Here is a 26,431-nt window from a genome sequence, read left to right on the forward strand (position 1 = left end):
GGTAGAGCATGGGAAGCTGAAAAGTCCTTGACTAGTGTAAGCACTGCTTAGCAACAACTAAAACATCAGCGTATTGTCAACATTATTCTCATGCTAAATCCAAAACACAGCACTGTACCAGCTACTAGGAAGGAAATTAACTCTATCCCAGCTGAAACCAGGACAGGCCCTCAGAAAATCAACCACGAATGTCTGTTCTTGAAACAGGATGCTACAAACAATGGAACCAGCAAAGGAGTGTCAGCTCAGTGCCTGTTTGACCTGCTGCAGTCTTTAGAGGGAGATACTCCAGACATTTTGGACATCTTAGAGCTGGTGAAAGCAGAAAAGCCTCTCAAGTCATTAGGTAACAGCAAAGTACCCTTTATTCAGTAATTCTGGTTTGTTGTTTATTGATTCAGCATGCATTTGATGCAGCATTATTTGTTCCAGGCCCTTTTCTTCTCCCAGAGTGCAGTCATATCTGTTTCTTATGCCTCATGAGGCTTTTAAGGTTGGCTTTATCACCACCATCCTTTTGATATTTTCTGCAGGAGGGGAATTGTTAATTTATTTTATTCCAAAGCTGCTACTTCTGCATTGAGCCTGCTAGTCTGAGACTAGCCCCTGGCATTTTGAATTTTATCATCTGTGGGTGAAGAATAAAGATGCCTAATAAACTGTATCTTGCTGACAAGATCAGTGTCATCCTCTCCTCTGCTCCACGTGGGCAGGGAACAAAAGCATCCTCTCCCGTGGGCAGACTATGACTAGTAAATGATGGATGCCATTCAGACATTCAACAGTGCTGAGTTCTAGGGGCGTTGTTGATTTATCACAAAGCAGAATATATACGGCTGTATGATGTATCCAGGACACTGGGTCTCTTGATAGTTATCCATGCAATGCAGCACCTAAGAATTTGGCTGCTTTGTGATTTGCAAGGAAGTAATTTTTGCTGATTTTTATAAGGATCTTCAAGTTATTTCCCAAATTTGCACTTCCCTCGAATAATACTGATTTTGATGGACTGTGAAACCTGTCTAGCCCTAGAGTTAAAGCTTTGTTATATACTGGGATTTTATGGTGCTGCACAATTATATCACAAGTTATAATATAAAATGGTACAGAAACGGAAGATATTTCTTCCTCTTTGTGTATTGTAGTAAACATTTATATAAAAGCTTTGAGTTTTCTATGGAGGGTTATTCAAAGACATCTCTGAAAATTCCCAAGTGTGTGTTGACGATAAGACTGTAGATGAGTACATTGTATGCCTGATATTTTCCATATGAAGATCAGAATTACCTAAAACATCTGACTTCCAAGTTCCATTGTTCAAAATGATTTACACACTTTGGGACCTTAACTTTGACTTGGGCTCCTGTATACCAAAGTCACTTCTGAAAACAGGACTATAGTTGTATTACAAATATTATTCTTTGGATACTTCAGTTTCTTGGTGCCTGGCACTAATTATCCCCAAAGTAGTATTTGTAGTATGGGACTTAAATGCTTTTGAAAACTTTTTCTCAAATCACTAGCAAACCAGACTCACTTTTGAGCTGGTGCCCATGTATAGAAGGGACCAATATAGAAGGGACTTTACCAGTATATATATACCCTACCAGTATAGAAGGGACTTTATTTTCTAGAAGTAAAACTATCTTCTGCCATCAGTGGTGTATCAGCATCATTTTTAGTGTGGTGGAAACATCTAGGAAAAAGCAGAGGGAGCATAAAAATTGTCACTAAATTGACACACGTCCTTGTCATGTATGAGCTTAAGATTTTGCTTGTGATGAGTGATGTTTGAAACGGGACTCCAGTAGCAGCTGTAGTAGGCCTTATGCTCAGCAGTGATTTGACCTACTGAGAACTGTTTCTCACCTACTGAGTTCTTGGACGGCAGGATTTTTTTGTCAAAAAATGGGAGCCTATTGGGGTTTGTTAACATGAGAAGCAAGCAATTGAAGAGGGGAAAAAGGAAGGAGTGTGCTAGCTCCTTTCATATTCAGTATGTTTGTGTGATAGTCTTCTCATATTGCTTTACTCCCTCAGACTTCTGCTATGGGAATGAAGACTTGACCTTTTCGATCAGTGAAGCCATCAAGCTATGTGTGACAGTGGTGGCCTATGCTCCTGAATCATTCAGAAGGTGCTAATGTGTTTTCTTGGTTTGTGCAGACTCAGAAAAGGCATAAAAGCTGCATATGGCATGTGAAAGCAAGGCTGACAAATGGAGGCAGAGGATATAGAAATGCATTTCAAGCACAGGGCTTCTCTGCAAGGCCAAGCCTCTGCCTGTTGATACCTTTCCTAGGGCACTGGCTCCAAATCCTGCCAGCTGCCAGCTGCAGCACTAAGCTGGGTGGCAGCCTGAGCAGCAACACGTAAGCTGTATTTCCAAGCGGGGATCACACTGTGTCCTGCAGGTTTCTGTTGTCAGAGAAGCAATGGAGAGGGAACTGGAGGGCAGAAACAGGCAGCTGGAAAGAAAAGGAATCATAGAAGCATAGAATCATTAAGGTTGGAAAAGACCTCTAAGATCATCGAGTCCAACCGTCAACCCAACACCACCATGCCCACTGAACCATGTCCCTAAGCGCCTCATCTACACGTCTTTTAAATACTTCCAGGGATGGGGACTCAACCACTTCCCTGGGCAGTAAGATACAGGAAGATACAGAGAGAGGGGAGGTAAACTGGTAAAGCAAAAAAGTTAGTTTCCAAGAGGGAACCAAAGAAGAAAGGTGTCTTTGGAAGGGAAAATGAACATTTGCAAATGGATGACATATTCAGAAGATACCTCGAAGTTCAGGTTGTTTTTATTATTATTGTTTCAGACATCAGCTGATTTTCCATCTGAAGTCCCTGATCCAAGAGTTTCTTTGGCCCAGGACTGTTTATCTAGTGAGAAGCAATGAAATCACAAGGCTAGTGAGAGATCCAGGGGTCTTCGGATAGAAACTTAAGCCTCTGCCTGATGAGAGTTTCAGGATTGACAAAATAAAACAGACCAAGTATTGGTTATTTTTCCAGTCTCCAGATGCTGATGGTCTTGGAAGCGCTGGTTCCCTGTTACTTGCAGAAACTGAAGCGACAGACCTCTCAAGTGGAGACTGTGACAGCAGCTCGTGAGGAGATTGCTGCTATGGCTGCCCTTGCCACCTCTTTGCAGGCCCTCTTGTACAGTGTAGAAGTTCTCACCAGGTAACCCACATGGTTCAAAGATCTGAGACTGCATTTGGTTATCAGTGTGGGGAGAGGGAATGCACAGGAGGTCACGATATGCAGCTTAGCTTGAATAATGTTTGAGTTTTAGACATGGTAAAATTAGTGCTAAATTTCACCAGATCACAAGCAGAATTTCAGTGCACTTGTTTGGCTGAGTCTTTAGTGTGCTATTCACCTTCCCTTTGCCAGGCCTATGACAGCCCCACAGATGAGTCGATGTGACCAAGGCCATAAAGGGACCACAACAGCAAACCACACCATGTCAGCAGGTGTGAACACCAGGTAAGTCAATGGGCTTTTCTTTCTTTCTTATTTTTCTGAACAGCGGTTTTTTTTTTTTTGAGTAAGGTAACATCTCATTGCTCAGAGTGCTTGGAGCACTTCCTCATCTGTCTGAGGAAGGGCTCTAGGTACTGTGAGAGAAAACAGTCAGATAAAAAGAGCACATAGCCCAGGACTGCATTTCTGACAGTAATCAAAATCCCCAAGACTAGAATTTCTAGTTTAAAACCATGTGACTAAATAGAAGACCAGGATATCAAAATGGAGGACACCCATCCTAAATGTCTTTTTCTTTGTTTCCCTTTTTGCACTCTAGAAGTATACTGACAAAGCAACTATGTCCTTCAGTTCTCTGCTTTGCTTCCTACTGAGTCCACTGTCAAAGCTACCCCTGGGCAGAGCACACTTGGATAGCAGAAGGGTCGGATCCTTCTGGCCTTGTTCTGAGAGACTGAACAGCAGTACGAGCTCAAACTGCACGTCAGTTGAGATTCATAGGGACTGGCACCTCCTCTAGTTTTCTTTTCTTTCCTTTCCCGTTTCCTTTTACTTTTACTTTTCCTACAGTCTCTTTCTATCACGTTTACCTCCACATTGGTCTGGGGTTTTTTTGCAGTTACAGATAGCAAAGGAGTGGGTGGCAGAGAATTTGAGAGAAAGGGAAGAATGTCTGGGAATATTTTTGTCCTTCTTAAAAAAACCACAAAAAAACCACAAAAGAAACTTCACACAGAAGAAGGAAATAAGGAAGGAGATGGTGCCAGTAGCCTGTAATACTGCTCCTTGGCCATATTGGCCATTCCAATTAGGCTGCTGCAAATTATACAAGGCCACTGGACAATTTATTCAGTCACAGAGCAAGGGCTTAAGAAATCTTGTTACAAAATCCAGCCACAAGCATTTGGGATTATGAAGGTTTTCTTTGCAGTACTGATTACTCTTCTGGGCAGCCGTGCCTTCTCCTGGCCAGGCTATGCCTTACTGTGCTTAAAATCTGAATGTTTGTGCTGACCTGGAAAGGGAATTCTCCCCTAGCAAAAGCTGGAGTAGCTGTTCTTCCGGAGTGGAGTATTTCCTCTGGATTTCTCTTTTGTCTGTAACAGCTGATAGTAAGTCTGTGCACAGCCAATAGTCTAGTACAATACCATGGGCTGTATAGGACTGTAAATCAGGAATACCCTTCTGGAAAGACATGGTTTCCAAGTCTTTTTGTATTGAAGGGAGATAGAAATCACTCTGCATGGATCATCAAAGGGCTATTATGTCAATTTATAGACGTGTAGTGTACACATCTTGGTTGGTAACTCCTGGAATCAGTCTGTTATTCTTTAAGACTGACTCAGGCAGGGATGAAACACAGCTTTGACTTTCAATCCCGGATCTGAGAAGCAGATAAACCCCTTCATGCTCAAATCTGAAGTGGATATATGCCATTTACTTCCATTGCAAGATTGCCCAGTCTAAGGAAAATAAGGTGTAATGGAAAGTAGGGCTTTATTATTTGTCTGCTGATTTTCGAGAGCAGTTAATACGTATCTGCTGACAGGCAACGTAGAAACTTCTGATGCTGTGTGACTCAGACATCTTGGTTTACATTTCCAGATCTTTCTGATTATCAAATGCTCAGTCTCTGATCCAAAATATTTTTGCACTGCTCCAGGTTTCCTGCCCTTGTTTCTTCTGTTGTGTTATCATTGCAACAGACATCTGCTAGCAACAGCAGGAGTCTCATGATGGTAGAATGATCACTGTTCCAGCCTTGGATGTGTTAGCCAAGTGGTGCAGGATTTGTTAATGCTTTCTCAACAAGAAGCGGCAAGAGAAAATGACAATAAAACAAAACAACACACTGAGGTATTCTTTCCACTAGGTGAGCCCCGGCTTCATGAAACAGATGGAGCACTGGGATGAAAATCAGTAAAAGAAATTGCTTGAAAGGGGGCTATGGCTTTTAAGCCTGAATTCTTCCTTTCATAACAAGGGCAATAACTATAGGAATCTGTTGTTTGCTGCCAGTTGGGAGGTAAAAGCTATTCAACGTGGTCACTAACTATGTGTAGCCATTGTTCCAGTGACACAAGATAACATCCTGCCCATGGCGAGTATACCTCTGGGCTAAAACAGTGTCGCCTTCTTTCAGAAAGGCACGGTTTAGGCATTACTAAGTTGCTGTTTACAACCACCCTGTTTCTGTTTTCCCAGGTACCCAGAACAGGGAGCCAAACTACACTTTATCAGGTACAGTAAAATCTTCGCCCAATCTTCCCTGATACGTGATGAACTGTTCCCCAGCAGTTTCCAGGGTCACTGTGTCCCACCCGCTGTTGCTGTGACAGGCAGCCTTTTCTCAGGGGAGGGTAGCAAAGGATAGTTCATATAGAAATTATTTACATTTTTAACAAGACTTTGCAGATTATCGTTTCCCTTTTTTTTTTAATTGCCGATGCAACCGTCCTTCTTTTCCATTGCGGCAGAAAGCATCTCTTGCAAGAACAAGTTGGAAAGGTTGTTATAATCTATCCCTGCTGTTCCACTGCATATAACACTTCCTACTTTTTCTCATTTTATATCCTCCAGGGAGAACCTTCACTTACTGGAGGAGGGTCAGGGTCTTCCCCGAGAGGAGCTGGATGAACGAATTGCCAGAGAGGAGTTCAGGAGACCGCGGGAGTCATTGCTGAATATCTGCACAGAGTTTTACAAGCACTGTGGTCCAAGGCTGAAGATTCTGCAGAATCTGGCTGGTGAGCCCCGAGTGACTTCTCTGGAGCTGCTGGATGTGAAGTCCCACATGAGGTATTCTGCAGGCATTCTGCTTTTACTTGTTCATTTCAGGGGGATTCCTTTCTTTTAGCTCTTAATTTTTCATAGTAGCAGACGGAATCACTTTTTGGTAGCGTAGTTGCATGTTGCTGTCTGAAACATGCAGAGCTTGTTTTGGATGTTCCTTAGATTGTACCTGATGCTGCTTATGTGTAAGGAAGGTTTCATACGCTCTCCTCTGGTGTCATTCAGACCCCCATCTCCAGTGGATGAAAAAGCTCCATGGAAACCCATCTGATACATCAGAATAAGCTGCAGTGAGGAGCAGAGCAGATAAGGCTGCCTCTGCAGGGCAAGGGGTGGTGAAGCTGCCTAGCTGGCTGGCTATGACCTTTATCCTCCCTTGTGACACTGCATCAGAACCAGCTGCTAACAAGCAACAAGGGCAGAGCAACTACTGCACTGTATTGCATAAATGCCTGAAATGTGGGGATGGGGCAGGAGGCATTTACAGGACCACCACCTCAGCATGTGATACAGCAGGTGCACATCTTTTATTAAGGTGCAGCACTGAGCCCAGCTTGCTAGTTGGATGCTTACTGCAAACCGTTTCATGTGGTGCTGACCTAGAAGGTGGTGGGGGGTAGGACCTTCTAAGCACTTTAGACCTGATTCTCTTCTCTGTGTATGCTGTTCATGGCAAACACAAAATAGCGTAAGTTGCTATTGAGAAGTTTGTCCAGACGTAAAAGACAACAAAAACTGGGACAAGAGGGAATGGAGTGATTCTATTGTCAGTTTTTCATTCATTTTCAGGGGAAACCCCTTTCTCACATAGTATTCCCTCAGGAAACATAAACTCATTGGAGTTGTTTCATGGTAAGATGTGTCTCAATGAAAACAGCACAGATACTCTCCGAGTGAGCCACAGTTAGCACTGTTCTGACTGGCACTCGTCAGAAGGAAAACTGGGATTAATATGAGGTGGTCCTAGTGTATCCTTTGGCAGGGGGGTCACAGGAAAACAGCTATCTGAATTCTTTCATGAGACAGAGAAATACTTCAAGATCATTGTTTGAATACCGAATAGCTAAATACCAAGAGGCATTTTTTTACAGCCTAAGCCAAACAGTGCTCAGTAGAGTATTAAAGTAAATAGGAAAGATAGCAAAGATATCTTAAGTTGTTTGGGACTGGCTTCAAAAGTGAATCAGAACCACCTTAACAGTAATTCATGTTGCTCCCTGAACCCCAAGATGCCATTCTGGCTGTGAATTATTCCTCTCTTTCAGTGCTATACTTTTTTCCTCAGGAATACCCTGTAAAGGAAGCTGAAGGGGTGACAGATCCTAGCAATGCACTGAGCCACCTCTGTTCCTGCCCCTGGACCAAGGAAAACCCTCTAAAAGTTATTCTACCTTTTACAAGCATGCTCTGAAAAAAATGGCAAAGCCCCTTAGCTGGCAGATTCTGTCATAGAGATCTTTGGATTCAGGCTGTCTCTATAGAACACAAAATTGTGTTTGACATTAATTTAGGTCTTTTTTAACAAATGCACATAATTCCTTTGGGAATTGGGAGGTGGTTTTTTTGTTTGGTTTGTGTGTTTGCATATGAATTAAATGTTGCTGCTCCCCGCCTCCAGCAAACGTTTAATAATTTAGAGGGTAATTTTAAACAAGATATGTCTGTCTCCACAGATGCATGTCATTCTTATGTAGTGTTTGGCTGCAAACACACTGAAAACCTGATGGACATGGCTGCTTTTGCAGTGCCACCTTTACATTTTTTCCAAGGGACACAAGCCTCAGAAATCAATACATCTGTTTAGCTGCATTACAAACTCCATGACTTTTAGCAATAGAAGCCTGAGATAAGAACTTTAATCTTATGTTAGAAACAAAGGTGAGATTCTCAGGACAGATTATGTCCTTGGTTAGACATGTTGGGGTTTTTTTTATGATTTCAATGGGAGTGAGGAACATGTGTCTGATGTATGAACTTTATTTAGTGCAGTAAAGTAAGGGGCTTGCTTCTTTTTACTATCCTAGTCATACGTTAGTATGTAACATGAGTGCTCTAGTGTACTACCCAGAAGTATTTGCAGTTTAGCAGTAATGTGAGAACTTCATTTCTACATGTTTTTATATTCCAGAGTAATTGAGTTTAATTGTTCTTAAACTATTTTATGTCCCTCTCTTAAAAGATGAGTTTAACAAACTTAAATCCATATGTACAGAAGGTGTTATTGGTATATTTTCTGGAAAATTACTTTATTGTGAGAAGATTTCCATGAAGCAGAGTCACAGTACATAGTAGTAGCTGGCAAATACTGCATTCTTTTCAAGAGAGAAGGTCTTTCATGGTTAAATATTACAGCAGTAAATCTAAGGGATTGATTTGCAGGAGATAATGAGTTGTGCTCTGATTCTCTTATGTCTCCTGGAAAGTGCTAGAAATAACTGCTTTATTGGGGTTGGAACCTGAATTGCTTTATCATAGTTAGCCCTAAATAAAAGCGAACATCATCTTGATTCTTACATAAATTCATTTCATAAGTATCAGTGAAATGACTGACAGGATTTAACCGCTGTAGGAAAAAAAAACTTTTCTAAGTAGAGAGCAGATTTACCAGAATGTGATGTGACAGCCATGGTCTTGGGAAGCTGACAGATGCCATTTCAGAGACTCCAGAAAACAAGATAATATGCTAGTCATTTCAGACGGGATTCAGCTCACCCAATTTTAGCCATTTAAAAGTTAAATGTTTAGTCTGCAAAAGTCATAAAGATCTTTTTGGACCCAATGAAAAGGGAAATGCACATCCAATGAGCTGGTTATCCCAGTATTTCAGGAAGATAAGAATTTCCCAGGTTGTTTATTTCTGCATGAACGGAGCTAGAAGATTAATTGAGATTGATGTCTCAAGTTGGATGAGATGGATCTTGCACTTTATAAGGCATAAGAAAGTTTTCATATACCATTATGTGCCACTGATATTGTATTGCCAGAAAGAATCATAATTATATGACAATTTAAATTTCACAGTGTTTAACAAAACAGTCTGTAGAATAGTAGGGCAGGGTAGTTGTAAAAAGTAATAATAAAGAAATACCGGATAAAGAAACACTTGTGTAGCACTTCTGGTTAATCTGAGGAACTCGTTGCCCTTGATATTGCTAGGCAGATTTTAAAGAGACTAGAAATATGTTCCATTAGTTGAAGGCATTTCAGAAGAAGCCCCCCCAATATGAATAGGATTGTACTGTAATAGTCCACTACAACGTCTATTGATGTTTCAGGGAGCATACAGGTATCTATCCCTTTTATTAGTAGATGTAGCTTTATTACTTGTCTCTGTCTACCGCAAATATTCAAGTATTTCAGTAGGTCTTTGTCAAACTGCAAGTGTAAGTTAAATGTTGCCATGGTATTTCACAGTCAATGCAGAAAATGCCATCGGCAAGGCCATCTGGGAGGGTTAGAAGAAGCAACAGCAACACAATCTGTAGAGGTGTTAGGAGAAACAAATCAAAGCTGCAGGGAGCAATCGTACAAAGTACATGTTGTGTAAACCTATGGGACGGCACATTATTTTTAAAATAATAACACCTGAAAATTGCACAGTGAGACCTCTTAAAGTGGTGACACTGAAAAACAAGCACAAAACCAAACCAAATCACTCATTAATTGACATACAGATGATGTCACATCTGTGTTTCACAGGCATTTGCAATGTTGTAATCTTACTGACAGCTCAGGTACTTTGTTTTTAGCTACACAAATCCATGATTCCTGATGTTCCTTTGGTGCATTTAATATCAATGTAAAAATATTCTTTAGACCATTCACATGTACCTAAATAAAAACAGTGATTGCAGCAAAATAATCTTAACAGACCAGGAACTGTGGTATCGGGTCTAAGAGTTTGAATAGCAGCACATTTTACTTTTGCATCTTTTTCTTTTTACTAGGCTACTGAAGATTTATCTGTTAGTTCATTGGCATGTGTGGAGAAATGCAAGTTGTATTTGATTTTCCTTTTAACAAACCCTGGTTTTAGATTGGCAGAAATCGCACATTCCCTGCTGAAACTGGCACCTTATGACACACAGACGATGGAAAGCCGAGGTCTCCGGCGCTACATCATGGAGATGCTGCCCATCACTGACTGGACAGCTGAGGCGGTGAGACCTGCCCTTATCCTCATCTTAAAGAGATTGGATCGTATGTTCAATAAAATTCACAAGATGCCTACTCTGAGGTGAGCAGGTATAATGGAAACCCTCTGGGGTCCGTTTCTGATGTTGCAAGCCTTGAAATGTGGGTATGTCATCTAACTAAAACTGTCATGTTGCAGTGAATCTTTACAACATATCAGAAAATGAACAGATGTTTTTATCTCTGTAAGTGTGCATTTATGTTGACGTTTTTGTTGTGTCTTCTGGTAGCAAGAGAAGAAATGCTTGGTTATTAAGAACTACAGAGAGAACTTCCAGAAATCTCATTTTTCTTCCTCCAAAATAAGTCTTCAGATTTGTACCATCTCACTACCCTCTTTATATATTTTAGCTGTGAGTTGAGATGATTAATTTTATTTTTTAATGGAAAGTTAAACTGTAGTAAGAGTATTTCTAGCATGCCTTCTCAAGAAAATACTGTTGTGTTCTCTGTAAAGATAAAAATAGTCTGGAGCTATGCAGTAGCTTCTGAATGCTCCTTAGTAAAGGGAACAGGACTGCATCGATTACATCTAGTCAGTGGCTAGTGAAAGCCTGGTGCATCACACAGTAGCATTATGGTGCCGGCTTTGGCGACTTCAAGTATTCAATACGGAGCATTAACACCTCAGAGGCAGTGATACAAATCCAGTCTGGGTAGTGTAAAATCTCTCAGCCCTGTGGATTTCCAGTGATCTGAGTAAAAAGAGTCATTGGACCCAGTCACCCTCATGGGCCTATGTCCCCAACTGCTTGAATCAGTCACTTTGTTGGCAGTCTCAGCTGAGAAGCCAAATGAGGTTAGAGAACATCAGAATTTAGGACTCAGACACAAAACTTTAGGTCCCAGTGGGAATCGTATGTACCCAACTAAGATGGAACAAATAATAGGGAGGTGATCTCTTCTTTCTGGCATCACTACCTATCACTTTCCTTTGGCTAACAATCTGCTTTAAGAAACTCCTGCCCTCGTAGGGAATTTAGAAATTTTGATGCTTCTCCTTCCTGTTGGTTTGATTCTTTGCCATGTCTTGCCTGCTTTTTGCTCATTCTTTCTTTTCTCGCTCATACTTTCTTCTGCCTCAAAGGCAGCTTAGGGGTCTTCCTGTTCCTGAAGACCTTTCCTCTTTGTGTAAGCTGAGTGAACGCTCATAAATTAGAATTCCCTTCATATTCTCTCTGTCTGTGCCTGTACCTATGCCTGGCTGAAACTGCTCTTCCGTACACAAAGGGACAGTGACAGCAAAGCCACTGGACCAAATGCAGCAACTACATTTAAGCGTCATTGGGCCAAGAAGCCCCTTAGAGATGGGGCTGGGTGCCAGGCCCTAGGAGCCATCCATTGGGATACTCACATCAGAATCTTACATGCTGCCTCCTGTGGACACCCTGCTCCAAAACCAGCGTCTGATGGGAGTAGTATATGTGTAAGAACAAGTACAAGAACAAACTACTATTCTGAAGATTTAGGAACAGCGGATGCTGAAAGATGAGATGTATGTTGGTCTGCATAAGTGAACAGTTGATCCCCCGTGTGTCTCTAAGAAGTCTACTGAGGAGCTTGACTAGGGTATTGTTTAGTCTTGAGCTAACAAGTTATGCAAGCCTTGTCTTTCTGTCCCCATAAGTGCACAGTCAGATGTTGGCTTGAGAACTATACTTACTCCAAAGAGTCAGGCCCTGAGATGAAGGATATGAACCACTTTGATGTTACCTATGCTGTGTCTGCTTATGGTTAGGAAGGACTCCATTCAGCACCTGTCATGAGCCCTGGAAGCTGTTTTGGTGAAAAAAGCAGTGTCAGGGAAGAAAGGATCTTCAGGATGGATCAAAGGATGTCAGGGAATGAAGGACTTTGGTACTGGTAGGGAAATGCATCAGCCCTCCTGCACAGGGTGAGGAAGATAAAGATTGTACTGCTGGGCCAGTTTAAGTTTAGGGCAGACTCTGTCTGCGAGTCACTCTGGCAGAGCAGACTAGACTGCAAAGTAGCTCACAGAGGGCACTCACAGCTGATGGGGTTTGTTCCCTTCTCTGAAAACATCCACAAGCCACAAGAGATGGAGGAGTCGCTGTCAGTTGGGAGCATGGCACAGCAGACCGCTTTCCCCACACAGGCACACCTGAGACAGCTGTCTGGTGACTCCCTTTCATTCACCGTCTGTCAGAGGGAAGCGTCAGGGAGTGAAACACAGCTCATCCGCCACTGCTGTTGTGAGGGGGATTGTGTTGCTAGCGCAGACCCCTCTGCTACGTTTCTCGTCTCTCTCAAACGCCCAGTGTGCTCTGTGGCTCTGTGCTTTCCTGAGCTGCGTGGGTAAAACCTTTTCTCTGTTGCGCACTCTGTGCTCATCTTGGACGTCGTTGCTGTCTGAAACGTTTCCTCTGTGGGCGTCACTGTGTGTCGGTCGCCATGTTTGCAAGCGTCTGGTGGGGGGCAGGAGGCCCGTGGCTAACGGCACCTACTGTTGTATTGCAGGCGCCAGGTTGAGTGGGAGCCTGCCAGCAATTTGATTGAAGGGGTTTGTTTGACACTTCAGAGGCAGCCAATCATATCCTTCCTGCCTCACCTTAGGTCTCTGATCAATGTGTGTGTCAATCTGGTGAGTAGCCAAGCGGCAACCCCGTGAACCTTTGCTAAACCTCCCCCTGCTGTTGACTTCTCTGGACTGAAGATGACAGTTCATTCCCATTCCTGTCATTTTACCTGTCCCCCTTACCCCTCGCAAGGGGACTTCGCAAGTGACACTAGAGATAGCAAGGTTCATTTTTGAAGTGGTGCATGGGGAGATACAGTGACCGGTACCGGTGGTCAAGAGATTTATTTCCGTTGCTTCCCACGCACCACTTTGAAGATCCACCTTTGCCAGATTGAGCTGAGAGTTGAGGGCTGCAAGTTGGAGAGTGGGGTGGTGGAGACTGCACACACCTGGTAGAGATGGGGAGAGGGTGGCACTGGGGATACCTACCGTCTCCAGTGGGGAAGGACCCTGATGGCTCTGTCAGAGGCCATCAGGTGTTGGCTAGTTAGAAGGGTTTACATGGGTGGATTCACTCCACTGTTTGCAATGTCCCTGGCTTGATCTAGTACAGGTTTGCACTGTACAATGTTCAGATCCCACTCTTAGTAGAATTTATGCTCCTAAGTGTGTTACAACGGAGAGATGATACAGACAGAGCCTGTCTGGTCATTAGTGATAGATCGTAGTGTTTCTGCAGCTGTTACACTGGGGGCAAACCCTCAATTTGATATCAGTGTAACTCCAGCCATTTGGACAAACATGCATGCTTACATTCCATGTGGAAAAAATGCAAATAAAGGGGGAAAGGCTGCACTAGCATTTTTATTGTTATTGGGTTTTATAACATTTTCGTCTTAGAATGTAAGTGTTGTAACTTTTTCTAACAGTAACAGAAAACCTCCCAGCGTTCACCAGTGCTCTGAGGAACTTTAAAACCAATGATCATTAGTTAAAATGCAATATCAATTTTTGCCGGGATCCTGTCCTTCAAGTCCATACAACACTCATCGCTGCAAGGGCAGGGAAGCTCCAACCTATCAGAGTCTATAAGACTTCCTTGTTCAAGCACAGGTAGCTACTTGGAGGCACCACAAATCTGGGCCCTCAGACTACTTAGGGTTGCTACATGGGGAGGTTGCTACAGAGTTACCTCAAATGCAAGTATAGAATGGACTTGCAGTTTGGCAAGCAGGCATGGCAGAGTGAATCACACCAGCAAGCTCTCCAAAGGGCCCGCATTAAGAATTAGCCAGTGCTCTAAAAATAGCGGAAAGCTCCGCAGTGCAGTCATCATGCTTACATTCAGCTGGCTGGGAACATCAGGGAGAGCTACCAGGAAAAGATGTACTCTTACTGTTAAGAGTATTTTACCTTTAGCTGCCAGAACTATGGCCACTGTGAGCTGTGGGAGCACCCCTGACTGCATGCTGTATCATGTGTAGACCAGTTGCATCATGAAGCCCAAAAAGATCAGCCAGGAAGGTGGGGAAATGTCTAAATGATAATCCATGGTGATATAAAGAAAGGGCTCTGCCTCTTCCCCTTCTGAATTGTCCTTTGGTTTTCTGGCAGAAAACTGGTTACTGCCTTTCTCCCCAGGCTGAATTTGGAAAAAATGGAGTGCATTCATCTCCCCTAAGCTTAGACGTCTGCCAGGTAGCTTCTCCCTGTTCCCATCATCTAGATGTGTCTAGTCATGGAGAGAAACAGGCATATGCAGGCCTGTGATTTAATTCCTCCTGAGGGACACATCCAAAATGGCTCAAATAACTCTCCCCTAGAAGTGCTATTTTCTTGTGCTGATATTTCAAGGTGTTCCAGACAACCAGGTCACATGCAGGTGACTCTGCTTCAGACATCTGGGGTCAGGTGAGATGAATCATACCTAGAGTTCCTAAGAATAGACTGTGTTTGAGAGGAATCTGAACATTGTACAAAACCCGGCTTGGGTCAGACTTAGGACATTATTTTTTAAGTAGATCAGCAAGACAAGGGAAAAGATGTCCAGTTTCAATGCAGACTTTTTGCTTTGATGACATATTTTTATTTGTTACAGTCATTACATGACATATCCTCCAACTCTAACTGTTCCACCAGTCCAGTGCTGGTCATTCAGGGCTGGTACTGGGTACATTTATAAATGTACCAGGTTACCTGTGCACTCCTCCCACCCTTGCTGGTTCCCTCTTCTCCCCTCCCTTTCCCTGCTAGAACTCCTTCTCCTCACTGGCCCCAGCTCCCGCAAGGACCACTGGGGGGGCTGGTTCTCCTAGAGCCACCCCAACTCAGTGCTCAATGGAAGGCCCCTCCATTTCACTGATGTTGGAGGATATGGCATGGATGAAACTGCAAGTAGTCAGTTGTGGTGATGTGCTCTGTTTGTATTGCAGGTGATGGGAGTGGTAGGACCCTCCAGTGTGGCTGACGGATTACCCCTTCTTCATCTCAGCCCTTATCTCTCGCCACCTCTGCCCTTCAGCACAGCTGTTGTCCGGCTTGTAGCATTGCAGATACAGGTCTGTCTGCCCTGGCCTGTGGCCAGGCCTGTTATAACTTCTGGTTGAGACACCAACTCATCGGTGCTCTGTTTTCTTTCTGCAAAAGCTGGGCAAAAACTGTGGAACATACACCAAAAATGAAAGAGAAGCAACATGTAAATTCTCCCTTCTTTTTTAAGGCTTGAACTGAGCTCAGAATCCACCTGTTGGGGCCAAGTCGACAGCAAGCATCCATCAGCTTAACACTGCCATTGAAGTCCAGGGAGTTCGGCTGATTGATGCTCTTTAAGGGTCTGACAAGCACGTTAGGATTCTCTGCAGGATCTAAGGAGTTATCATAATTCTCCTGCCACAGGGAGATGGGCCCTGGCCTAAGTCACATCCATGCAACCCTATCTCTTCTCCTGTGGGACCATATGTGTAACTGAGAGTGGAGTTTGTGCTCTTCTGCTCTTACCTGAGCTGGTCACATGGTGTGCCAGCTCAAAAAAGCAGGGCAACTTGGCTTTTCAGCTGGTGACTCAATAGCATCCTTGTTGTCCAGAATGAAAAAACCCATCCTGGACTTTTTGGAGAATTCATCGCTATTCCTTTCTGATAGCAGTGCCATAACTATTACAGAGTCTTTCTGCCTCTGTATCCCTTTCCCTCCCCATTGGCATGAAATCAAACAGAATGGTGACCAATGAAGGGACAAATTTCCTAATCTAGCTCCAACTTGCATTTTTAAATATGCATTGGCACATCCAGTTGAATACTTCAGCACGCATTTCTGAGCAGTGGGGCAGCTTGGGAAGGAGGGCTTACAGGGACCAAAACACAGTGCTGTCCCTCAGAGCATGAGGCACAAAAGGACGTTTTGGTACCAAACTGACACAGAAAGAGGACAGATTTCTTCCAGCTCTGAGGTAACAGTTCTTTAATCAAAAGCAAAAAAAAGGGCCACCTTCACCTTCTCTGAAATCTTTTCTCTTTTTAAAAACCAGATACCAAATTAGTAATTTTTTTAAAGTATTGGGAGTTTTTACTTTTATTATCCTCTGCTCCCTTTGCACTCATTCTTTTCATGGGCTTTAAATGTAATGAAAACAAAACATGTCAGAAAAACACGAGTAGTCGTATTCCTAATACTTCCAGCAGGATATGAAACAGAAGTACTTCACAACCCATCAGAAAACATCTTCTCCTGGAATTTCTCAGCCCAGATCTGCAAGCTTGAGGGGTTGCAAGGTTCAGTTGCATTTCACAGCTAAGTCTGTAGCAACTGGGAAGTTGCAAATGAGCAGAGTTCTACTGACAGTCATTTGTATTACCTCCTCTAAAGATGAAAGACCTTTCAATTTAGGCTTGACTATGTGTCAAGACGTAAATGTGCATTTTGTTTATTTTTCAGGAGTTCATTCTTTGCGTTAGGGAGGATGATAGGGCAGCACCTATTCATTAGGGAGGGAATAACCTCCATGTTTGGACAGCAGAATATTTAGATCATGTCATTTGTGCAGTTTCCTCTGGTCGGTTTTTTTATTCCCCATAGTCTGGGTCAGATCCTGATGCCACTCACAGTAGTGCAGAGTTTAGGACTAATGCTCAGCTGACTCCTGTGGGATACATCTGATTTTGTTAATGATATCTATGAGTTAGGAATCTGGGCTTCTTACCTCTTGGCTATGACAAGAGTAGGTGACACCTATGTTACTCTGTGAATTCCTTTTACTCCTAAGTGGTCTAATTCAATCAGGACATCAATGCCGGTGTTGTACTGTGTAAACAGGATGCCCAGGGGATGGTCATTCCCTGCAGTAACTTGTGTGCGTGATCTGATGATGAAATCGTTTAATCCTTTCTTATTATTACTGCACAGGCTTTGAAAGAAGATTTCCCCCTAAGCCATGTCGTCTCCCCATTCACCAATCAGGAAAGAAGGGAAGGAATGCTTTTAAACCTACTGATTCCATTTGTGCTCACAGTAGGATCTGGAAGCAAAGGTCTGACTAATTTAACAAAAAGAGTTTTTCTCCCCCTTTTCTGACAACCGATGTTTGCACTTTCCCTGCTCTCTGTTGATTTTTTATTTTTATTTTTTTAATTTGGTTTTCTGTCACGGAAGTGTGTCAGCTAAGTGCCTTTTGGGTCCAAGACTGGAAAGAGCCCCACTGGGAGAAGTTGTTGTTGTTGTTGTTTCTTCTCTTTGTTTCAGCTGTGCCATGGTTCTTGAGTCAGGTCTGACACAGATGTGCTCCTTCTTTTGAAACTAGAGTGCAGGGCAAGACAAATCTGTTGTAGCAGAAGCCACAGAGGGGAGCAGAGGTCACAGAAATTGTGTGCCCCTGTGGATCACAGTCTTCCCAACCCATGCCACTTGCCTGGCACAAGTCCTGCTCCTTGCTTTCTTCTATAGAGGGTGATCACTGGTAAATCCCTAAACGAAAGCAAAGAGTAAAGGGAGAGGGGAATGTCAAAAGGAAATGAGATTACGAGACCACTGAACGGGACATTTCTTTGTGCTGTGTAGCTCTGTGTTCGTGTGTGTTGGTGTTGGTGCTAAAATAAACTTTGCTTTTGCTTGCAGGAGGAGAAGCAGCATAACAAGGTGTGGGGGACGGAGTTTTGGCTTAGGGGACATTTGAGATTGCGCCCCATTTTGGAACTGAACAGGGTCTGGATCTTTTGGGTGTCTTTCATGGGATGTAGCCTGATCTTTCTCTCTCTCTCCCCTCCCAATGCATCTCAGACAGCCCCTGGCTGGAGCAGCCTGAGGTCCTGCTGCTGCTCCAGACTGTTATCAATATCCTCCTGCCACCTCGCATCATCAGCACTTCCCGCAGCAAGAATTTTATGCTGGAGAGCTCCCCTGCCCATTGCTCCACCCCAGGGGATGCGGGGAAGGACCTGCGTCGGGAAGGGCTCGCAGAGTCCACCAGCCAGGCTGCCTACCTGGGTGAGTGATGGCTTCTGCTCACCACTGGGAAGAGACAGAGAGAAAATGGAGCGTTCAAGACTGTAGATAGCACCAAAGAAAACCGTCTCAGGCAGGTTTGAGCTCTTTAGAGCTGCTTTAGGTCTTGTCCTGAACAAGGGGCCAGGCCAGAGCATGAAGCCAGGAGTATCTCTGGAATGTATTGCAACATGAGCAGTGTCTGCACTGCAGCTGGAGGAGATTGCAGCACAGCTAGAAGTCGCTGAGTTTTCATACTGCCAGGATATAGCAGTGAAGCCACAAAATGCAAGTCAGACAGCCTACCAGGCCCTAACATCACAGCTGCACTGGCCCTTGGCTAGCTAGAGTGAAACGTGATGCAGTCTGTCTGCCTGCTAGCCCTGCGCACACACAGTCCTTACTGACTGATATTCCCTCTGTTCACTGTCTGCTGCTGCAAGGTAGTGCTATATTTTCTTACATATGACCCACAGGTGAAAGGAAAGAAAAAATAATCAAATTGGAGATGCAGCAGCAGTGCAGATTATCAGGGCTATATGGGGAGTGTTTTGTCTTAAAGCTCTCACTCCTTCAAACAGGTTCTCTGTTTCTGATTATGTGAGGGCATTTACCCGAAGACTTATATTCAGGTCTTTCTTAACCCATGTCTGAGGAATGGGGTAACACTGGTGAAAAAATGGCAATTCACCACTGATTTAGCCCAACAAACCCAACCCCAACAAACCTGGATATAGATGTGTGATGGCTGAGATGTCTTGGCCATCCCATCAAAAAAGATGGAGTAGTCAACCTTCCCCCAACAATTCCCAGGCCTCCCTGTTTGTTCCAGACCAGGGGAGCATGGAAAGGGGGAGATTCCTTGTCTCTCCTGTGAGCTAACTGTTGGTCACTGCCCACTTCAATATAGAACATTGTTTTGAACCTCATCGCTGTTCATCCCCACTTGTAATGCAGTGCTCTTGTGAATTACGGCCCTTGGCTTACTGGACCGTATTTTTGTTTAGATTACAGTTTGGCCATGACTCATGCAGCTGCACTGCTAGAAAGGTTCTTTTCATTACCCCATAAATAACCTGGAGGTTATTGTGCTCACAGGGTGACTCTTTGTGTGGATATGTTTGATCAAGATTTTTGAGGCTGTCTGATCAGCCAGGGCTGTATTCCCCCCCTGAGCTGCTTTCAAAATATCTGAATTCCAGGAAGACAAAAGAACTCTGCAGGGAGGGAGAGGGGAAGCTAGAGCAAGAAAATACAGAGGATCTTAGGTTTGAAGTAGGAAAATTTCTCTGGAAATGGGACTCTCAGTCCTGATCCTGAGGCCTTTATTATAAGAAGGTTGCCCTCCTTCCCTGCAGCATTTGGAGACTGATAGAAAAGACACTTGTGACTCTGAGGTGTGTGGGTGTGCATGTGCACGTGCATGCATGCATGCCTGTGTAGGTTTGTGCCCACTGTGGCCCCCCCCATTCCTCCCTCAATGCTTGCAAGGGACACTGATAATATCTCTGACTGCCATTTGCTGGTGTGTGTTCCCCTGTAGCCCTGAAGGTGATCCTTGTTTGCTTTGAACGCCAACTGGACAGCCAGTGGTACTGGCTGAGCCTGCAAGTCAAAGAGATGGCACTGCGGAAGGTGGGAGGGCTGGCCCTGTGGGATTTCCTCGACTTTATCGTACGAACACGGATCCCTATCTTTGTGCTCCTTCGGCCCTTCATCCAGTGCAAGGTAACAGTTGCTTTGGCTCCTGCTAGATCACTCCCTGAAGGGAAGATATCCTTTATTCCCCTGCTGAGAACAGAGGACCGGCATTCCTGGAAGAACTGTGTGTTTACGTAGGGAGTGACTTTTCAGAAGTTAGTAGGCCTGTGAACCCTTTGAAACTAAATCACAGGGCTTTTTCCTAGACAACACTAAAGAGTATGCCAGTCATATAGGAGCTCTGATCCACAGAGTACAGCTAGTCTTAGTTCCCCTGGGTGGGAATGTACTATCAGGCTCAACGAAGAGGGTTTGCATGTGTCTTTGTTTTGCAACAAAGACACTCAAAGCACTTGGAAGTAGTGTGGATGCTCTGAATCTAGGAGGGGGTTGGCAGAAATCTTCCAGAAATCCCTCTTCTGTACAGAGCCAGGCAATACAAGCTAACAGCCTGGAAGGACCACTCCACTTTCCATCTCTTGGGTGAAGGTTCTGACAGGGCTCTTGTGGATGGACAGACAGCTGCTAGGCTGAGGCGGCCAAAGCTTAAGTTATTCACGGCTCTTCCCTGCTCACCAGGCAGACTAGCACATGGTACTCCATCTTACTTAGCCTACCATGTCTCACCACTTGGACAGACTAAATCATCTTGGAGGAAGGAGCTGTCTCGCGTCTGACAGTAGAGCTTAGCATAAGGAAGCCCTCATCCCCATGTACCAATGTCAGTGAGGTTTTGATACCTGTTCAGTCAAATACAAGGCTGTGGCTGAAAGACAGGTGGAAACCTCATAGCTGGAGTCAAAACCCCATGCCTACAAAGAAGACAGTCTGCTGGCTGCAGGCTCATGCTGGTCTGGAGACTAGTTCCAGTTCCCTGGGCATCATTTCCCTGCAATGCTAACGTGTCCCAATTTTGCAGCTGCTGGCCCAGCCGGCTGAGAACCATGAGGAGCTGACTGCTCGACAGCACATTGCCGACCAGCTGGAGAGACGGTTCATACCGCGCCCGCTCTGCAAGAGCTCCCTTATTGCTGAATTCAATAACGAGCTGAAGATCCTGAAGGAGGCAGTGCACAGTGGGTCTGGTAAGGAGGACAGGGGAGAGCTAAGGGCCGTCAGCCCAATCTGGCCAGCTGGCTCACCCATAAATTAACTTGTGAGGCAGACCTGCCTGCTGCCTAGGAGGGGGATGTGGTAATCCACCCACACCCCGACAGCCTATCCCTGGATCAGGCCCTATGCCCAGCCCAGCCTTGCCACTGGACAGCCAACAGAAGTCCAGGTTAGTTGTGAAGTGCACCTTGTCCTGCCCATTTTTTTCCACTAAGTCTGTGTCCCATTTCCCAGCAGCTGCCTGTCACTGTCACAGCTGGCTTGTGCAGCCCCAACCCACAACACAGCAAACTGCTACCTACATCTCTGTAAATCCAAAGCTGCTTGTGTAGAAATGTCTGTCTGTTTGTCAGCAGCAGATCTGTCTCCTCCTTTCTCCTCTTGGTCTCTTTTTGATTTTTCTCTACTCTTACCAGCGCGGTGCAGATCAGCATCCCCGAGCTGATGGTGGACTGAATTCTCTCTTGTGTGAGGGGACACTTTTCTCCTGTAACAGTCACCCTTGTTGCCACGAGATGGCAGCCACTGCTTACACACAGCAAGAGATTTTATGTGCTTTGTTCTTAAGACAGGAAAATTTTCAAAAGAAAATGCCTCAGCCTTTTTTTCCTTGGTAATAATTTTCCTTGTTCCTAAATGTTGAAGCTGATCTGGAAAATATGGCACTAAGATTGAGGGAGAAATCCAGACTGCCTAAGAAAAATGGACAGAGATTTTGGGGAGATGAGGTGAGCCAGGGCAGCTGTGTCTGTTTCATCACCTCTGCCAACCCCTGCCCCACTAGTCCGGGCAGAATCAGGTGCCCGACATGACAGGAATGCTTTGCTGGTTATTGATTTCCAGTGCCATCACTGACTTGGGTTTGGTTTTCCCACTCTTGCGCAGCTTACCAAGGGAAGACATCTGTCAGCACCGTGGGCACCTCCACCTCCGCTTACCGCCTGAGCCTGGCCACTATGTCCCGCTCCAACACCGGCACTGGCACGGTCTGGGAGCAGGACAGCGAGCCTTCCCAGCAGGCCTCGCAGGACACGCTGAGTCGCACAGATGAGGAGGATGAAGAAAGTACGTGGCTACTGATTCGAGCTAAGCCCCCAGTATTGAAGATGTTTTCTTGATGCCCCAGAGGACGGCTGGGAGGGGAAGACAGTTGTCCCTGGCCCAGCGTGAACAAAAGGCCCATAGGGGCAGGAGGCTAAGACACTGGTGTGGTTGCTACACAGTTCATGGTGTTAAAGCTTGCGTCATTACGTACCTCCTCATTCCCTCCTGAGCTCTTTTTAGTGTATGAGACCTCAGCTGACATGCAATCCTCACAGTGCTGACAAGGCATTTGGCAATCAGTCCTCTCTTTGACCTACATCATGACAGTAGGAAGGGGCTGTGGCTGGCTCTGTAGTTAGGATCCTGCTCCTGCAGGATCTTAGTACTTCCTGCTCATCAATTCTGTCCAGACACTCTGACGTGGAATATGTTGTCCTTGTGCTGCATGGGATCCAGCTGTGGCTTTCTGCAGGGTGGAATGTCTGTGTGCTTGTGTCACTCGATTAACCCAGCGGAAATTAAGCCTTAAACCTACTGACAACAAAAGCTTGATCTCCCTTTTGGGCAGCTGGCACGTTCTGGGGTTGCCAGGCTTCCTGGTGCCAGTTTAGAAGGAATGGAATGGTGAATCTTTTGGGGACTAATTTGCAATGACCTGAATGTTGCTTTGTCATTTCAGCTGAGTTTCATGTTATTCTTGGAATTTTGTCTTCTCTCTGCTTCTGAGCTGTCCATCTGCTTCTGAGTTGTCCATCACTGAAAGCCAGGGTAGAAAACTCTGCTCATATGTCATCAGGCTTGGGCTTCCCCTACTTTAGCAAGGATACTATCTTCTGGTGCTGCAACGGTTGGTTGCCTCAATGCCTCAATGCCTGAAACTCAGGCGTTTCACTTCTGTGTTTGAGGACTGCTGACTATTCCCCAAAGACATTAAACAAAAGGAGTGAAAATGGGTGGCTCAAAAGAAAGGCAGAATTGCCTTTTGGGAAAGAACAGTTAGCCTGAAACTTTCCAGGCTCAGCCCAACTTTATTTTAGCTGGGTTCATCACTAAACATTGTACAATCCACCCAGTATTGTACTGCTAATACATTGCTCAGATACTCACTGTGGCAAACTCTGGTTTCAGCCTCAGATTAATTATGAGCCACTGTGTGGAACGATGAGTGCTATCTTCCTATTTGCTTGCGGCAGTACTACCTCGGCCCTGCCTTGGCTTAATGCTGCCATAAAATATTTCAGTATATCAAAATTGGAAAAGGTCAAAAAGAAAAGAGAAAATTACACAAAGCTTCCCATTTTGTTTTATTTATTTGCAATTAGGAGTTGTTGTGGTAAAAGCCACAACAGAGACATTTCTTTCCAGGTACTTTATATAATTTGAAACAGCACTGAAAATTTCAAGCAGTCCTGATCACAATCCAACTGTCTGCATAATTCAGTTGCAGTAGGATGTATTTGAGTCAATTTATCCGATTTTTTGATGACATTTTAAAATGCATGTCCCAAAGGGTGTTAAAGGGTCAGTTCTGCATTTTGCTGTTATGTATTTTATCTTTTGTAACAGTGCTTTGCTATATCATAGCAGCAGTTTATTACACACCAGCAAAATGTCCAGTTACAACTTTTATGCCAGAAAACACTGTATATTAACAAACAATTTATTAATCACAGGAATTAAGCTGAATTCCCCAAACACGTTTTCCTGAGAGCCATATGAACTGAAAGCATACATAAATCCCTGCCCCATGTGTGCCGGGTTCCTCATCCTGCAGGGTTTTATGCATATGTCTTTCTGAACTGTGACTGTAAAATCTAATGGAAGTATTCAAATTTGCAGGCTTGGGGTCTTGGTAAGTAAATGCTGGGTACACCTTTGGCATCCTGTTATCTCTTGACAACTGAAATATATAGGTGGGGTTTGGGGTGGTTGTTTTCTCTCCTTTCCTGTTTTTTCTTTCTTTCTAGATGACTCCTTGAGCATGCCCAGTGTGGTAAGTGAACAAGAAGCATACCTTATGGGTGCCATTGGGAGGAGGCGGTTCTCCAGCCATCTCTCCAGCGTGTCTGCACCTCAGGCTGAGGTGGGCATGTTACCCAGCCAAAGGTAACAACATGGGCTTTTCACCTTTCCCATTAAATTCATGAGAGCAGAAGTGGCGCAGGTATATTATGTGTACATCAGAGATGTGGGATAGTAGAATCAGTGCCAGCATAGTGATGCTAAATTTATTCACCCTGAAATAGTGTCGGACCAAGGTTGCAGGGTTGGAAATAAAGATTTTCCAGGATGATCTGTGTTGAGTAAGGTCCATAAGAACAAGCTGTCATCCATAGAAACTTTCCTCTTAAAGAGTTTCAGAAACCCTCAGCACTATTATTTTCCTCTGCTACTACCATGGATAGCAAAAAGAAACCACGTGATTTTGGGGTTATGCACTGAACCAGGGGACCGTACGCAATCTGTGTAGGGAATGGGGAGGAATCCTGAGAAGCTGAGAAGCGGGGCAGAGGCATCCTGTTTGATTTACTTTGTTTTCTTCCATGTAGTCTTTGTCCTTCCTAGAACAGTAACTAGCTCATCACAGAAACTGAGTGTCAAGTTCAAAGATGGGATTTAATACTGTTTAAAACCAGAAATATACTGTTTAAAACCAGAAATATACTTATTGATAGAAATAACTTTGAACGCCTTATTCCTGGTTAACATGGGGTGGTGAGAAAGAGATTGGAATTTGGGAAATGTACATCTTTAGAAGATGTAGAGAGAAGTTTTGCATTTAAATGTGATTTTTTTCTAAGTAAGCAATGTTTATTGTTTTATTTGTCTGCGACATAGTTACCCAAGGATATCCGACAATGGACAGATTAATTTATGTTATTTTTTTGAACCTTTAAAGAATAAATTCTACATTATCTTTTGACCAGCCTTGTAATATCAAACAACTTTGTTCCCTCCCCAGTCTTGCTTGGAATTAAAGAAATAACCTTGATACATGAAGGAAAAGTAACAGCTGTGGTACATGCCAGCAGAGATAGGAGAAGTGATTTACAAGAGACAAGTTACACAGATTTTATCTGGGAGTTTTCACAAAAGGGTTTACAGGAACTCATTTGACTTTTGAACTCAATTGATTCAGTCCCTTTGTTTCTTGAAAAATTAATATGCAAGACTGCATTTTCCTCAATCTTTCACTACCATCTTCAATGCATAAACTTCGTAAGAGTCACAGTTGACTGATAGCAATGTTTGCTTTGTGCAATCCCAAGTCATGGTGATGCTGAGAAAAAAAGACTTCAATTACAACAGAGCTTTGCTCTCTACTTTTAAGTATATGGTATACCAGGAGAATTGCTTTTCATCTGTGTAGGGAAAGTACAAGCTCAGCAAGCATAATCATAGTTCACAACGTCATGCCCTTTTTAGTTATGGATGGTCTCTGGGCTTTCAGACTGCCTCACAAATGTAAACTAATTAATGTTAAGTAATATTATTATTGCTTTCCTGCTGGTAACCCAGCAGACTGCTTTCTTTCTTTCATGTTTTTCCTATGGGCTGAGAAGGCTGTTCCTGCCCGAACGGCTAAAGTGTAGAAAAACAATGTGATTGTGTACTCGTTTGCCAGGATCCACGCCAGCTGTTTACTTACAGTTTCATTGCACTACAGGACCTTATTTTCCAGATGTTTGTCCTTAGAGTCATACCAGAAGGAGAGTGGTCTATAGCTCATGAGAGACAGATTAGCCCTCCCTCAGGAAGAAGTGTCTCATGGGGAAGGGGGAAGGAAAAAGCTTTCTATGAAGCTGGAAGGAAATAGAACCGAAATAAATGAAAATGCTGCAGGAAAATGGCTTTGAAAACAGTTCCCTGCCTTTATTTCCTGTGGAAAAACATCCTACCGAACTTCTCAGCTCCCCGGTTCTCAGCAGAGATGTAGAAGTCTCTACATAGTGTAAGCTCCCTCTAAAGACTGCTCCTGTTATCAGATGTTCTTTCAGCTCCTCTGAGTCATATATGTGCTGTTGAGCGTGCGAGACCAATTAATGTTACCATCCTTTTTTTACTTTTTTATTCCATTGATATTTTTTCCCTTGAAAACAGAGACAATCGCATGCTTTTTGCATTTTCTTTCCCTAA

At 43.9% G+C, this 26,431-nt stretch overlaps 1 protein-coding gene across 2 annotated transcripts in view; it reads left to right on the forward strand.

Moving 5' to 3' along the window:
- Nucleotides 1-26,431, forward strand: part of UNC80 (unc-80 homolog, NALCN activator) — a 137,469-nt gene that overhangs the window by 101,565 nt on the left and 9,473 nt on the right. For both annotated transcript variants that reach the window (XM_009281068.1, XM_009281069.1), the window contains exons 45-59: nt 208-346; nt 2,041-2,137; nt 3,022-3,192; nt 3,406-3,498; nt 5,701-5,736; nt 6,076-6,294; nt 10,325-10,525; nt 12,961-13,084; nt 15,394-15,519; nt 17,363-17,486; nt 18,233-18,439; nt 19,980-20,164; nt 21,057-21,222; nt 22,136-22,315; nt 24,262-24,400. In XM_009281068.1, the coding sequence (XP_009279343.1) occupies nt 208-346; nt 2,041-2,137; nt 3,022-3,192; nt 3,406-3,498; nt 5,701-5,736; nt 6,076-6,294; nt 10,325-10,525; nt 12,961-13,084; nt 15,394-15,519; nt 17,363-17,486; nt 18,233-18,439; nt 19,980-20,164; nt 21,057-21,222; nt 22,136-22,315; nt 24,262-24,400 (2,207 nt within the window). The remainder of the gene's footprint in view (nt 1-207; nt 347-2,040; nt 2,138-3,021; nt 3,193-3,405; nt 3,499-5,700; nt 5,737-6,075; nt 6,295-10,324; nt 10,526-12,960; nt 13,085-15,393; nt 15,520-17,362; nt 17,487-18,232; nt 18,440-19,979; nt 20,165-21,056; nt 21,223-22,135; nt 22,316-24,261; nt 24,401-26,431) is intronic.

The sequence above is a fragment of the Aptenodytes forsteri genome, unplaced genomic scaffold (genome assembly GCF_000699145.1).
Source record: "Aptenodytes forsteri isolate BGI_AS27 unplaced genomic scaffold, ASM69914v1 Scaffold340, whole genome shotgun sequence".
Lineage (NCBI taxonomy): Eukaryota > Metazoa > Chordata > Aves > Sphenisciformes > Spheniscidae > Aptenodytes > Aptenodytes forsteri.